Source organism: Sus scrofa, chromosome 10 (genome assembly GCF_054392235.1).
Source record: "Sus scrofa isolate SSC_HxYL_T2T_F1_AM1 chromosome 10, Sscrofa_HxYL_maternal_Yorkshire_Landrace_v2.0, whole genome shotgun sequence".
Taxonomy (NCBI): domain Eukaryota; kingdom Metazoa; phylum Chordata; class Mammalia; order Artiodactyla; family Suidae; genus Sus; species Sus scrofa.
In genome coordinates, this window is record NC_139392.1 from 7702452 (window position 1) to 7719044 (window position 16593).

General features: G+C 38.9%; 1 protein-coding gene across 1 annotated transcript in view; it reads right to left on the bottom strand.

Annotated features, from left to right (window-relative positions):
• Window positions 1-16593, bottom strand: part of LOC146398776 (uncharacterized) — a 156609-nt gene that overhangs the window by 20653 nt on the left and 119363 nt on the right. The window contains exons 2-4 of the mRNA XM_084979048.1: window positions 14994-15106; window positions 6504-6596; window positions 6117-6208 (exon numbers count right to left, since the gene is read on the bottom strand). Coding sequence (XP_084835174.1) covers window positions 6512-6596; window positions 14994-15106 — 198 coding nt within the window. The 3' untranslated portion in view covers window positions 6117-6208; window positions 6504-6511. The remainder of the gene's footprint in view (window positions 1-6116; window positions 6209-6503; window positions 6597-14993; window positions 15107-16593) is intronic.

Consider the following 16593-nt stretch of genomic DNA (forward strand, 5'->3'; position numbering starts at 1 on the left):
CACAAGAAGGTTGAATACAATCCATTAAATCTAGGCCACCTGAAGTGTCTGATCCTGCTCACTGAAAATGGAGTTTTCTAATAAAATTGATTTTCTAATAGCCCCTTTGCATATACATGCAGAGTCTTCTGTTCAAAGAACACAGGAACATGAAGGAGACACATTCAAAATTTGAAATTAAAAAAATAAAGGATTTTTTTTTCAGGTTGAAGTTGATGTTTTAGAGACTTTTAACTGAAAAATACATTTAAATTACTGTTCTTCATTAATTTATTTCTAATACCTACATGGGGCGGATGAAGAGGTCTCATATTTAAGTGGTCTTTCATTACATTTTTTCCTTTCATTCCCATGGTTGAAAGAAGGAGTGATATGCTAGATTTTTTTTTTCCTTTGGTCCTTTCGGCTTTTTCTAGGGCCGCTTCCCGCAGCACATGGAGGTTCCCAGGCTAGGGATCAAATCTGGGCCACAGACACCAGCCTACGCCAGCCTACACCAGAGCGACAGCCACGCGGGATCAAGCCGCGTCTGTGACCTACACCACAGCTCACAGCAACGCCAGATCCTCAACCCACTGAGCAAGGCCAGGGATCGAACCCACAACCTCATGGTTACCAGTCAGTTTCGTTCACCATTGTACCATGAAGGGAACTCCAGATTTTTTTTACCTCACATTCTTACTTTCCACCTTGCCCTTTATACATACGACATCCAATCACCATTAAAAAAAAGTCTCCACTTGAACGTTTCATATCAAATATAAGAAATCCAAAATATAACTTCAATCCTCCTCATTATTCTATTGTAATTTCCATTTATTTTTTATTTTTATTACTTTAGTTTGGGCCACCCCACAGCATAGGGAGTTCTGGGGCTGGGGATCAGATCTGAGACCCAGTTGTGACCAATGTCGCATCTGCAGCAATAATGTATCCTTAACCCACTGTCCTGGGCCAGGGACTGAACCTGCATTCCTGTGCTACAGAGAAGCCACAGATCCCATTGCACCACAGCGGGAACTCTGCATGCATTACTCTAAACATGCGATTCTGCAATGAATAACACTAATTTTTATTCCCTGGTTTTCCTCACTTCTTTCCATATTCAATGTATTATGAAGTCACTGCGGTTTTACCCCTAAATGACTCTCCGATAGGCTCACATCTCTGGGTCTCCATGCTCACTCCCTTGACCCAAATCACCATCAGCTCCTACTTGGACTAGCACAGTAACACTCTCGTTGGCCTCCAAGATTCTACCCTTCGCCACCTACGTCTATTCCATGAACAATAAAATTCAGCGCAGTCTTTGAAAAACATCTACCAAACAGCGAAACTAAATTGCAGTATGTTACTCACCTGCTTAAAAAATCACTGTCAACATCCTAATGCACTGTGAATGAATTCAAAACTTCGTTACAAGCCTACAGTGTTCTGCAAGCTACAGGCTCTATTTTCCCACCTTCTTTTTATTTCTTACACTGACTTTCCCAGTGACCGAGCTCCTTTCACACAGCATCGCCTTTTGAACACACCCGGCTCTCCCTCTGAAGACCACAGCCATGCCTCTGGCTTCTCTCCCAGCTGCTATTTCGCATCCTTTGGTTCACATGCTGCTTTTTCAAAGAAGTCACTGTCAGCTCCTCTCAAAAACATAGTCATCCCTGCTTAGGTTCTGTTTTATGTATCATGGCAATCAAGTTTATTGCATATATTGGACTCTCATAATTTATAACTGCAGACCTACATTTACTTATTTATCTGTTTTATACAGTTTGTTCAATATAAACAAATAAAAAAAAAAGCTGGGTAAAATAGAGGAAAATCTTAGTGGAAATATAGAGTTAAATATATCTTTGTATATAGAATCTTTGGTCTGTGGGTATAACTCTGTTTGTCAATGCCTCAAAAATTTTAAGCACAGTTATAAAAAAATTATATGTAACAAACAAGTATTTTTACCTAAGTAAATTTCTCCTTGGTGAACAAAATCCTGTTGTTGCAAATATATATTATTGCATATTTTATAGAAGATTAAACACAAAATATAATGAGATCTAGTGCTGGAATAAATTTCCACATTAATGTTTTGTTGTTTAAGAGAATGAAAGAGAAAATTGGTCTTTGAATAATATAAAGTACAATCAGAAATATTTCTCTTTTTTGGGGATCAACTTCATCTTAATTATTTCTATCCTGTTAGGCACATGGAATATGCCTTTTCTTCTATTGAGAAGAAATTAAAATGTTCCATCAGATTCCTTCTTTTATCTTAGCTGATAAATATTTTAGATAAATTACATCTCACAGAAATGAAGTTAAAATATAACACATTACAGTCATATTCACTAAAAAATTCTCTATTATCTTTTTCAGAATAAAATATTAAATATTTAAGTAAAGTTTTGTTGAGAAATAGCATAAAGATAGAAAAGTGACCAGATCTGAAGTGTTCAATACCATGAATTTTCACAAAGTAAAATTTACAAAGCAAGAACTTTTGAAAAATAGCATATTATCATCAGATAGGATGCTTCATCATACATACTTCCAGCCCCCTTCCAAAGACAAACAATAACTTTACTTACATATCACCATTAATTAGTTTTATCTGACTTTGAAATGCAAATAAATAGAATCATGCAGAATGACCCATCCTACATCTAGCGACTTTCTCTTAGCATTACATTTGTGGGATTTATCCATGTTTTGTGTAGCTTTATTATCTTCATTTTCATTGCTGCCTAATATTATGCTGTGTAAATATATGACAAAGTATTTATGCATTCTACCCCTGATGGATGTATGGAGTATTTCCATCTTTTGTCTCTTATAAACAGTGATGCTACAGATATTGTTGAACTCACTTCTGATGTATTTAAGTTAGGGTTACTATTGGCTAAGTGGCTATACAACTAAGAGTGGAATTGTAGGTTCAAAAGGCACACAAGTGTTCAAGTCTAAAAGATACTGCAAATTTTCAAAACTAGAAGTGTCTGTTTACATTGTGATTATCCAGGTATTAATCTGAATCACATCAATGAAATGTCAAGGAGGAGTTCCCGTCGTGGCGCAGTGGTTAACGAATCCGACTAGGAACCCTGAGGTTGCGGGTTCAGTCCCTGCCCCTGCTCAGTGGGTTAACGATCCGGCGTTGCCGTGAGCTGTGGTGTAGGTTGCAGACGCGGCTCGGATCCCGCGTTGCTGTGGCTCTGGCGTAGACCAGTGGCTACATCTCCGATTCGACCCCTAGCCTGGGAACCTCCATATGCCGCGGGAGCAGCCCAAAGAAATAGCAAAAAGACAAAAAAAAAAAGAAATGTCAAGGAAAATACAACACGTCAAAAGTTGCTAACAACTCCAGAGCCATGCATTCATATGGGCAAAAACGATGGATCTGTTCATCCAGTTTATTTAGAAGATCAAGCAACTCAGAAAACAATTATGGCAATCTATTTGCTTTCCTTTGTATGGAGACAGTCACAAACACTGATATTTTTAATATGTCAACGGTTGTAATGAACTAGTCAAACCCACTTTTGCATAAATCCTAAATCAAATACGAATAAGAATGGTTCAGCAGTACATTAAAATATAATCCAAGGTAATGTGTGTTTTGTTCTGGAAATAACTGCAGTTTTTTAATATTTGAAAGCCTGCTAATATGTTCATAGATCAAAGCAAAAAATATGATCATGGGTACAACACAACATTTGTCTTGGATAACTCCAGTAGGTATAGAAGACTACTTCCTTAACAGGTTAAAGAAATTTATCTCAAACCGATATCCCAGTAGTTAACAATCATGTGCTCCTAAAGACGTCCCATTCGAGTTGGATGAACTAAGCATGACAACTATCGCTTAGAGTGGTGATGCATGTCTCTTTAAATCATACTTAATCTCCAAATAAAGACAATAAAAGGTCCTGCATATAACCAAAACACACTAACCCTTTCCCCAGAAGTGAAGGCGAAGGCCTTCGGTAAGGTTTACTCTTCTTGATATTCTGTAGCTTAAATACTATGATGGAAGGTAGCAATACTTAACTACTATGACACAAAGTCAATACATTTTATGTTATACAATAAAGGGATAAGAGTGGAAAGAAAACAGACATTTTCTCAATGCACACAGACACAAACACACTTGTAAATAAGCAAGAAACATTCCTGGCAGTTATAATCCTTGTTTTTGTAACTGGTTATTGTGGTCAAAGCTGATATTTATAGCAACTTTATTCCGCTACCTGTTCTGTCTTCCCTTTGCCATCAGTGGGTATCTCAGCTGGTTATAGTTCTTTCCATGTGTTTTCTAGCTAGCTAGGCATAATAAATTTCTCATTTAATTCTTCTGTAGTTAGAGAATATACTGAATGATTTCAATCATTTGAAATTTCCTGAATCTTGTTTTGTGGTCTAGCAAGTGTTTAACTTTAGCAAAACATTCCATGGACACTTGAAAGGAACGCATATTCTGTCTTTCTTGGGTATGGTTTTCTAGGTAGGTCAGTTCAGTCAGATGTGTTAATCACGTAGTCCAGACTAATTTTTTTTTTAGGGCCACACCTACGGCATATAGAAGCTCCCAGGCTAGAGGTCGAATCTGAGCTGCATTGGTAGCCTATGCCACAGCCACAGCAACATGGGATCCAAGCTGCATCTACACCACAGCTCATGGCAACACTGGATCCTTAACCCACTGAGAGAGGCCAGGGATAAAACCTGCATCCTCATGGATACTAGTAGGGTTCGTTACCTGCTGAGCCACAACAGAAACTCCTGTAGTCCAGACTCTCTCTACATTTATTTTTTTCTGTTAGTTTTATCAGTTAGTGGGAGGGTTGGGTTAAACAGGGTTAAACATCTCTCATACTGACTAAAGGTTTGTCTAGTTTTTCCTTTACATTCTGTTTTTGCTTTACATATATTGAAACTATAGTAGCAGGTACACATGCATTTAGAATTATTATCTCTTCTGGTAGGAATACTCCTCTTTACCTATTACTAGAAAGAATGCTTTTACCAAAACTCTACTTTATCTGATGTACATTAGCTTTTTTGCTCTTGGTTTTTTTTGTGGCATCTTTTTTCCACCCTTTTAATTTCAATCTTTACATATCCTTATATTTAAAGTGATTTTTCTTGTAAGCAGCATATACTTATGCTTAATATATCCAACTAGATTATTTTCCCATTTGCAATTAGTGTAGGCACTGATTTATTGGAATGCACACCTACATTTTACTCTTTTATTTTCATTTTCAACTACATTTCCTTTTTCTCTCATTATTTGGTTTCTTTTTAATTAATCAAGAATTTTTATTATTCCATTTTTCCTATCATATATGTTGTTAGCTTTATACTCATTTTCTTATGGTTGGGCTAATACTTAGAGATATTGAGGTATTGGAATCTCAAATCTTAAATCATTTGATTTCCTTTTTTCTTCTGCTAATCCTGTTGTTTCATCATGTCTATCTCTTGAACTATAGGAATCTCTCAGTACACATTTTCTGTAAATATTTGCAACAAGTGAACTTCTGTCAAATAATTATTCTTTGACTTTAATGATGAAATTTGACTCTCTTTTCCCTACTAAACATGCATGCATAGCTAAGCAACAAGATAAAACTGATAATTAGGAAATGTTTTAAAATAATGTTTAGATAACAGACCATGACTCTCTCCTACCATAATAGTCCAATACTACCACTTTCATTTTCTAGGGTAGAAGTGAAACATAACATGGGAATACTCAAAATAAATTATCTGTGTGGAATCTCAAAAAAGGATACAAATGAACTTATCTGCAGAACAGAAACAGACTCATAGACTTTGAAAACAAACTTACTGACAGTTATCAAAAGGGACAGGTCAGGGGAGGGATGGACTGGGGCTTGGGATTGGCATAAGCACACTGTGGTGTACGGGATGAATGGAAGAGCACAGGGAACTCTACCCATAATTCTGTGACAATTTATATGAGAAAATAATCTGAAAGAGAATGGATGTGTGTACAAGAGTACCTGAATCATTTTGTTGTACAGCAGAAATTGTCATGACATTGTAAATCAACTATACTTCAATAAGAGTTTAAAATAAAGTTCTATGCTTACCAACACTGTGTAGACACTGTCATATGCATCATCCCATCATATAGGATATTTTCATTCTGAAGGGCATACTGGCATCATGAGTAAGCAACCCTCTATAATAAAACAATGAAAATTTCTAGTATAAACATGTGAGCTTTTTTAATCCATCAGTTGAGTATATTTCTGGCTTTCACATAAACATCGATGCTTGTTAACTTTCTCTTGGCTTAGTTTTACAAACTGATAGAGCTAATTTGAACCCAATCTATTATCTTTTCTCAGCAGAGCAGCCCGAGTGATCCGTTCAATGGAAAAAGTCATGTTCCTTCATTTGCCCGCCTTAAGAACTTCGAGGATTTCCAACTGCCTTTCTGTTAGCTATCATCCTTTTGGCAAAGATGTACTTACTCTTGTCTTTAGGGACTTTTCACATGGTGTTTCCCTCTTCTTTTCCTAAAGGCCTCCTCTCTTCCTTCTAGACTCTTCATGATAACCTTCTCCCTGAAGAACAAATATAATTATTTCCCATCCTGCCACTTTCTAGCCCACAACCCTGAACTGGTCTTCATAGCATTTTACAAAATCCACAAATATATTCTGATTTCTAATGTTCTTGTCTGACTACCAGGTATACGAGGCTGCTAAATCTTGTGAATACAGGTACTGAATCTGTTTTAGTCACATACAGCACCAGCCGCATAGAAGGACTCAAATTATTTTGGAGCTCAATGAAAAAGTCAGGCCTGGAGATTATGATTTTAAACATTTAGATCCAACCCTACAATACCTACAATATTGCAAGTGGGCCATCTATGCCAAATGAATGCTGAGGATCCCTGGGGCTTTATTCTTTGATGAGGGTAGGTGAGAGCTGTGAAAGTTAAAATAATATGTATATCAGTAAAAATTTACTTAAAAATTGCTCATTCTGTTTTTATCCTGCGAAGTAAACATGTACTAACTGCTATTGGGAATAGATCAAAAGTTTACAGAAAGTTGTTGGAGGAGGACAAGATGGCAGAGGAGTAGGGGGACACGCTCGCCCTCTCCCACAAACACAACAAAAAAAGCACATCTACAGAATAAATGACTCGCACAGAACAGCAACCAATCGCTGGCAGAGGAACCTAAACTCCAATAACGGCAAGAAATTCGTGACATTATTGGGCAGAACAGGAGAAAAGAGGAGAGTGAGAGAAGGCGAATCCGAGCGAGACGGGGGCTCCCGAAAGGGAACTGCGGAGGAGAAAGGGATCCCGCACCCTGGAAAGTCACCTACCGGGGGAAAGATCAAACGAACCGGAGGAATCTCCAGATGCAGAGAAGAGTGTAGCAGTAAGTTGGAGTACGGAAAAGCCGATCAAGAACCCAACGGACCATCTGAACTACGGGCAGAGTCACCAAAAATTGAGACGCCTGGGTGGGGGCTGGGCACCGAGACCTCGCCTCCGAAGGTTAATCGCTGAGAAAGGGCCGGGGGACGCCTTGGGGGGGGGCTGGGCACCGAGACCTCGGCTCCAGAGATTAGTCCCCGGGCTGGGGGGGCGGGGCAGAGCGGAAACTGCTTGGGAGGTCTCTAAACCATTTGACCCGGCAGAGACTGCCTGGGAGACTAGAAAACAAAGCTGTCGCAGAGGAAGGGAGCAATACTACAGGGGCGGGGAAGTGGAAAGCCACATCAGAGGAAACCTGGGAGAAGAGCCTGGTCTGCGCCCGTGCTGGGGAGGGGAGAGAAGAAGGGGTGGGTCCCCATAGAATACCCCCCACGCCACAGCAAGCTTACAGGCCCGCTAGCTAGCTGAAAACTCTGCTTCCCAGTGCATCCCCTCCCCCCACCCCCGCCACACCCTACGCTCTCACGGACCTGGGGCTGCCTGCCATCCAGGAGGGCTGGCCTCAACAATTGCCTGAAGCCTACCACCACAGGGGCTGTCCCTACACAGGCCTGCTTGCCCTTTGGTGGGGCTACACTTCCGCAGAGCAGCACCAAACACCACCAGCCCCCGAGAAAAGGCCTGCAGCCCAGAAAAGCTAGAACAAGCTTAGCCAGGCTGTGAATAGATCGGCCTAATTCTCAGACGGTTTTTCTGAGTCAGGTTGCCCCGGGGAGGAGCCTCTTCAGTTTCCAACGGCCCTGCTACCCGCCCAAACCCCCAGGGGGTGCCCCACTCCCGTGAAATAACTGCTCAGCACCACCAGCCCCCTGGAAGAGCCCCTGCAGCCCAGAAAAGCTGCAACAAGCTTGGCCAGACTGTGAAAAGATCCGCCTACATTCTCAGGCTGTCCTTCTGAGTTGGGCTACCCTAGGGAAGAGCCTCTTAGGTTCTCAGTGACCCAGATAGCTGCTCCAGCCCCCAGGGGGTGATGCACCCCTGAAGAGCAGCTGCCCAACACCGCCAACCCCCTGCAAGAACCCCACAGCCTAAAAACACCAGAGCAAGCTCTGCATGACCAAGTGAAATCTGCTACCATCGCGGTGTGGACCTCCCAGTCCTGTCTGCCCTCAGGAAGTCCTCCTTTGCTTCAAAGAAACACTGTTAGCCCCATCAACACTCCAGAAAAGCCACACTGCCTCAAAAAAGATTGACCAACAATGCCAGCCCTCAGGAAATATTCCACGGCAGTGACAAGGCAAACACTGCCCGATCACGGAGAGTACAACTCCCTCAGGAGAAAGAAAACAACAAGCAAGATGAAGAAGCTGAGAAACCACCCCCAGTCAAACCAACAGGAGAACTCACCTAAAACAGTCAACAATGAAACAGATCTCTGCAGTCTGACAGACCTGGAGTTCAAAAGAGAAACAGTGAAAATACTGAAGGAATGAAGAGAAGATATGAACACTAATGCAGATACCCTCAGAAAGGAACTAGAAAATATAAGGAGGAGCCAAGAAAAACTAGAACATTCATTTGCAGAGATGCAAACTGAACTAAGGGCAGTAAAAACCAGAATGAATAATGCAGAAGAACGAATCAGTGATATGGAAGATAGAATAATGGAAATCACTCAATCCGGTCAACAGACAGAAAACCAAATCAAAAAACTGGAAAGCAATATAAGAGACCTATGGGATAATATAAAGCGGGCCAATCTACGCATAATAGGAATTCCAGAAGGAGTAGAAAAAGATAAGTAGAAAATATATTTGAAGAAATTATCGCTGGAAACTTCCCAAATCTAAAGGATACTTGATTCAAGATACAAGAAGCACAGAGAGTCCCAAACAAACTGAACCCAAACAGACCCACACCAAGACACATCATAATAAAAATGGCAAAAGTTAGTGATAAAGAGAGGATCCTAAAGGCAGCAAGAGAAAGCCAGAATGTTACCTACAAGGGAACCCCCATAAGAATATCAGCTGATTTCTCTACAGAAACACTACAGGCCAGGAGGGAATGGCAAGAGATATTTAAAGTGCTAAAAGGAAAAAATATGCAACCTAGAATACTCTATCCAGCAAGAATATCATTTAAAATAGAAGGGGAAATAAAAATTTTTCCCAACAAACAAAAACTTAAAGAATACAGCAACACAAAACCCAGGTTAAAGGAAATATTGAAAGGGCTTCTCTAAACCAAAAAGAAAGGAAGGAAAGGGAAGAAAAAAGAAAAGGAAAAAAAAAAAAGAAGAAGAAGAGGAAGAACTAGGACTGAAGAAACTGCAATCAGAGAGTAGTCACTCAAATAAGCCAGCATACAGATTTAATCATGAACATGCTTCAAACAAAATAAAATTAAAAAGAAAAAAATAAAAAAGAGTCATCAAAACCATAAAATGTGGGCAAGGGATGTCAGGAGGTAAATAACCCTTTTGGTTTATATGTATTTCTCTCTTCTTAATTTTAATATAGTAATGAAGTGTTTGAACTTACAGGACTATCAGGCTAAAACACACAATTATGGGAAGGGGTTAGCATACTTAAAAAACAGGGCAACCACAAGCCAAAACCAAATATTGCATTTGCAAAAAATGAAAAAAAAAATACACTCAAGCAGATAACAACAGGAGACCATCCAACCAAAAAAAAAAAAAAAAAAAAAAAGTAAGGAAGAATGGAGAATCATAGAATCAACTGGAACACGAGGTTCAAATGGCAATAAATAATCATCTATCAATTATCACCTTAAATGTCAATGGACTGAATGCCCCAATCAAAAGACACAGAGTGGCAGAGTGGATAAAAAGGCAAAAACCTTCAATATGCTGCCTACAAGAAACTCACCTTAGGACAAAAGATACATATAGATTGAAAGTGAAAGGGTGGGGAAAAATATTTCACGCCAATAGACATGACAGAAAAGCAGGAGTCGCAACGCTCATATCAGACAAAAGAGACTTTAAAACAAAAGACATAAAGAAAGACAAAGAAGGACACTACTTAATGATTAAGGGATCCATCCAAGGAGAGGATGTTACTATCATCAACATATATGCCCCAAATATAGGAGCACCCAGATACATACAACAAATATTAACAGACATAAAGGGAGATGTTGATGAGAATACAATCATAGTAGGAGACCTAAATACCCCCCTCACATCAATGGACAGATCCTCTAGACAGAAAACCAATAAAGCAACAGAGATCCTAAAGGAAACAATAGAAAAGTTAGACTTCATTGATATCTTCAGGACACTACATCCAAAAAAAGCAGAATACACATTCTTCTCAAATGCTCATGGAACATTCTCAAGAATCGACCACATATTGGGACACAAAGCGAATCTCAATAAATTTAGGAGCGTAGAAATTATCTCAAGTATCTTCTCTGACCACAATGCCATGAAATTAGAAACCAACCATGGGAAAAGCAAAGAGAAAAAACCTACTACATGGAGACTAAACAACATGCTACTAAAAAACCAATGGGTCAATGAGGAAATGAAGAAGGAAATTAAAAACTACCTTGAAACAAATGATAATGAAGACACAACCTCTCAAAATCTATGGGATGCTGCGAAAGCAGTGCTCAGAGGGAAATTTATAGCAATCCAGGCCTTTCTCAAAAAAGAATAAAGATCCCAAATTGACAACTTAACCCTCCACCTAAACGAATTAGAAAAAGAAGAACAAAAAAGTCCTAAAGTCAGCAGAAGGAAGGAAATTATAACGATCAAAGAAGAAATCAATAAAATAGAGACTCACAAAACAATAGAGAAAATTAATAAAACCAAGAGCTGGTTCTTTGAAAAGGTGAACAAAATTGACAAACCCCTGGCCAGACTCACTAAAAAGAGGAGAGAAAGAACCCAAATAACCAAAATTATAAATGAAAAAGGAGAAAACACAACGGATACAGCAGAAATACAAAAAACCATAAGAGAATACTATGAACAACTGTATGGCAACAAGTTTGACAATCTGGAAGAAATGGACAATTTTCTAGAATCTTACAGCCTGCCAAAACTGAATCAAGCAGAAACAGACCAACTGAACAGACCGATCACTAGAAATGAAATTGAAGAGGTCATAAAATCACTCCCTACAAATAAAAGTCCAGGACCAGATGGCTTCACAGGTGAATTCTATCAAACATATAAAGAGGAATTGGTGCCCATCCTCCTTAAACTCTTTCAAAAGGTTGAAGAAGAAGGAATACTCCCAAAGACATTCTATGAGGCCACCATCACCCTCATTCCAAAACCAGACAGAGATACCACCAAAAAAGAAAACTATCGCCCAATATCATTGATGAATATAGATGCAAAAATTCTCAACAAAATCTTAGCCAACCGAATCCAACAACATATCAAAAAAATTATACACCATGACCAGGTTGGGTTCATCCCAGGTTCACAAGGATGGTTCAACATACGCAAATCAATCAGCATCATACACCACATTAACAAAAAAAAGGTCAAAAATCATATGATCATCTCAATAGACACAGAAAAAGTATTTGACAAAGTTCAACATCCATTCATGATCAAGACCCTCGCCAAAGTGGGCATAGAGGGAACATTCCTGAATATCATCAAAGCCATTTATGATAAACCCACAGCAAATATAATACTCAATGGGGAAAAACTGAAAGCCTTCTCACTCAAATCTGGAACAAGACAGGGATGCCCACTCTCACCACTGCTCTTCAACATAGTTTTGGAAGTCTTAGCCACAGCAATTAGACAAACAAAAGAAATAAAAGGCATCCATATAGGAAGAGAAGAGATCAAACTGTCACTGTATGCAGATGACATGATACTATACATAGAAAACCCTAAGGACTCAACCCCAAAACTCCTTGAACTGATTAATAAATTCAGCAAAGTGGCAGGATATAAGATTAACATTCAGAAGTCAGTTGCATTTCTGTATACCAGCAATGAAACATTAGAAAAGGAATACAAAAAAATGATACCTTTTAAAATTGCACCTCACAAAATCAAATACCTCGGAATACACCTGACCAAAGAGGTAGAGGACCTATATGCCGAGAACTATAAAACTTTAATCAAAGAAATCAAAGAAGATGTAAAGAAATGGAAAGATAGTCCATGTTCCTGGATTGGGAAAATCAATATTGTGAAAATGGCCATGCCACCCAAAGTAATCTACAGATTCAATGCAATCCCTATCAAATTACCCATGACATTTTCACAGAACTAGAACAAACAATCCAAACATTTATATGGAACCACAAAAGACCCAGAATCGCCAAAGCAATCCTGAGAAACAAAAACCAAGCAGGAGGCATCACTCTCCCAGACTTCAAGAAATACTACAAAGCCACAGTCATCAAAACAGTGTGGTACTGGTATCAAAACAGACAGACAGACCAATGGAACAGAATAGAGAATCCGGAAATAAACCCTGACACCTATGGTCAATTAATCTTTGACAAGGGAGGCAGGAACATCAAATGGGAAAAGGAAAGTCTATTCAGCAAGCATTGCTGGGAAACCTGGACAGCAACATGCAAAGCAATGAAACTAGAACACACCCTCACACCATGCACAAAAATAAACTCCAAATGGCTGAAAGACTTAAATATACGACAGGACACCATCAAACTCCTAGAAGAAAACACAGGCAAAACACTCTCTGACATCAACATCATGAATATTGTCTCAGGTCAGTCTCCCAAAGCAATAGAAATTAGAGCAAAAATAAACCCATGGGACCTCATCAAACTGAAAAGCTTTTGCACAGCAAAGGAAACCCAAAAGAAAACAAAAAGACAACTTACAGAATGGGAGAAAATAGTTTCAGATGATGCAACTGACAAGGGCTTAATCTCTAGAATATATAAACAACTTATACAACTCAACAGCAAAAAAACCAATCAAGCAATGGAAAAATGGGCAAAAGACCTGAATAGACATTTCTCCAAAGAAGATACACAGATGGCCAGCAAACACATGAAAAAATGCTCAACATCCCTGATTAGTAGAGAAATGCAAATCAAAACTACCATGAGATACCACCTCACACCAGTCAGAATGGCCATCATTAATAAATCCGCAAATAACAAGTGCTGGAGGGGCTGTGGAGAACAGGGAACCCTCCTGCACTGCTGGTGGGAATGTAAACTGGTACAGCCACTATGGAGAACAGTTTGGAGATACCTTAGAAATCTATACATAGAACTTCCATATGACCCTGCAATCCCACTCTTGGGCATCTATCCGGACAAAGCTCTACTCAAAAGAGACACATGCACCCGCATGTTCATTGCAGCACTATTCACAATAGCCAGGACATGGAAACAACCCAAATGTCCATCGACAGATGATTGGATTCGGAAGAGGTGGTATATATACACAATGGAATACTACTCAGCCATAAAAAAGGATGACATAATGCCATTTGCAGCAACATGGATGGAACTAGAGAATCTCACATTGAGTGAAATGAGCCAGAAAGACAAAGACAAATACCATATGATATCACTTATAACTGGAATCTAATATCCAGCACAAATGAACATCTCCTCAGAAAAGAAAATCATGGACTTGGAGTAGAGACTTGTGGCTGCCTGATGGGAGGGGGAGGGAGTGGGAGGGATCGGGAGCTTGGGCTTATCAGACACAACCTAGAATAGATTTACAAGGAGATCCTGCTGAATAGCATTGAGAACTATGTCTAGATACTCATGTCGCAACAGAAGAAAGGGTGGGGGAAAAACTGTAACTGCAATGTATACATCTAAGGATAACCTGACCCCCTTGCTGTACAGTGGGAAAATAATACAAAAAATAATAATAATAAAAAAAATAAAAATAAATAAATAAAAGTTTATAGAAAGTTGTTGATCATTTATCTCTCAAATTATTACTCAATTAAATGGCTAATATTCTTTTTTTCTTTCCTTTTTTTTTTTTTGTCTTTTTGCCTTTTCTAGGGCCGCACCCACGGCATATGGAGGTTCCCAGGCTAGGGGTCTAATCAGAGCTGTAGCCACTGGCCTATGCCACAGCCACAGCAATGTGAGATCTGAGCCACGTCTGCAACCTACACCACAGCTCACGGCAATGCCAAATCCTTAACCCACTGAGCAAGGCTGGTTATCGAACCTGCAACCTAACCCACTGAGCAAGGCCAAGGATCGAACCCACAACCTCATGGTTCCTAGTCGGATTCGTTAACCACTGAGCCATGACGGGACCTCCCAAAATAGCTAATATTCTTATTAGAACATTTTAGTGTATCACCTAATATGTTAATGAGCTATTCACTAGCTATAGAAGTTAGGATAAGGTTCATATATTAAAGTGACCAAACAAAGGATCTAAGTCATGTAGCACCTTCTTTCTTCTTTCTTAAATAAAATAAGTTTGGCGGAAGCTCCAGGGTCAGGGGGCACCCTTTTTCTATTTTCTGCTCCAGGCTGGATGTCAGACCTGGAGATTTCCTAAAAGGAAAAGAACAGAAAGGAAAATAAATGGACTTACCTCTCAGATGAAGTCTTAAGAAGCTTTACTTGACATTTCTTACATTTCACTGTTGACTCCTGACTATAAAGGAATACTGGAAAATGCAATCTTCTAGACAGGAATTTTGCCACCTTAAAAAAAAAAAACCAATCACAACAGAGTTTTAATAAAAACTAAGAGGAGCAGAATATATATATTATAATATCATATACAAAAAAATAGGAAAATAATCTTGTGCACAGAAGTCCTAATGATTTGGAATGAGGTCACTTTAGAAGTATTTTTACGTATAATACCAAACCTGTGGCCAAATAGGAATATTTCCTCAGATAAGATGAGCTAAATGATATTGCTTCTTCAAGGAAATCCATTGTATTTTATTTAAAAGTTTTATTACCTGAATGCTGAAATCGAACACATATTTTTTTTTCTATTTTTGGCTGGCCCACAGCATATGGAGCTCCCTGGCTGCGATCAGATCTAAGCTGCAGCAATGCCAGATCCTTAACCCACTATGTCAACTGGGGATTAAGCCCCGAGTCCTAGAGCTCCCAAGATGCTGCCAATCCCACTGTGTCACAGTGGGACCTCTAATTTAGCACAAATTTAAAGTTAAATGTGAATTATTTTAAATGTTGATTTACTTGATCAATAATCTTAAGTTACTTCTAAAAATGTGTGAACCAAAAAGTTATGTTTTGTGTTAGCAAATAATTTTATGATATATTTTTCATCATTTTATACTTAAAACTGATTTTTTCTAGTAACTATATTATTTCATTTATTTTACTCTTACTTTGATCTGATGGAATTCTGTCTAATGGTGCTGAAAAAAAAGTATATTTCAAATAATTTCTCCATTTTGCAATTGTTAAGGATCCAACACTCCATGGCCTGTTTCAGAAGATCATTATAATAGGCTCGGTATATACTCAGGAGGGTGATTTTGGCATCACTGGGTACCAAGCAGTACATTTATTTAACTTCTCAGCAGTTCATTGGCATTTTGGTGAAAAGAGGTGATGGAGGCTATTTAATTAACCTCAGATATTTCACTGGCATAAGAAACGGAATCATCTGCCAGAATCATTAGCAATTTATAAGCTGAGTTCAGTAGCAAGTGGTCATAAATTCAGTCACACGTAACCTTTCCAGTAAGTGACACCAGTCAATGGAAATTTATTATGGGGGAAATCACAGGCTTTGACATTCACACTAAATATCTAGAGCATTAAGATTCTGCTTGCCAGAACCTAGATATCACTTTGTAGAATAGGTACAGAATTTTAAGATGCAGAAATGATGGATAAGAAGAACTGAGTAGTTCCTCTGAGGGACTATCAAAAAAATATGAGAGGTTCAACATTTGATCATGCTTCACTGTCTTCAATAGGACAAACTCATACCGTGGGATGTAGAATGATAACTGTGATTACTGAAGGGTAATGTCATAAAACACTGGTGAGTACTTTGGTATAGTGAGTAGACAGCCTGGTCGTGACGCTTGCTTGGCAAGTTTCCATTAGGTACTCATGGCAGATAACCTGAGAAAACAATCAAATTTCATTTTCTGCACCTTTAGTGGCAATGTGAGGTGATACGTATACAGAGTAGAATG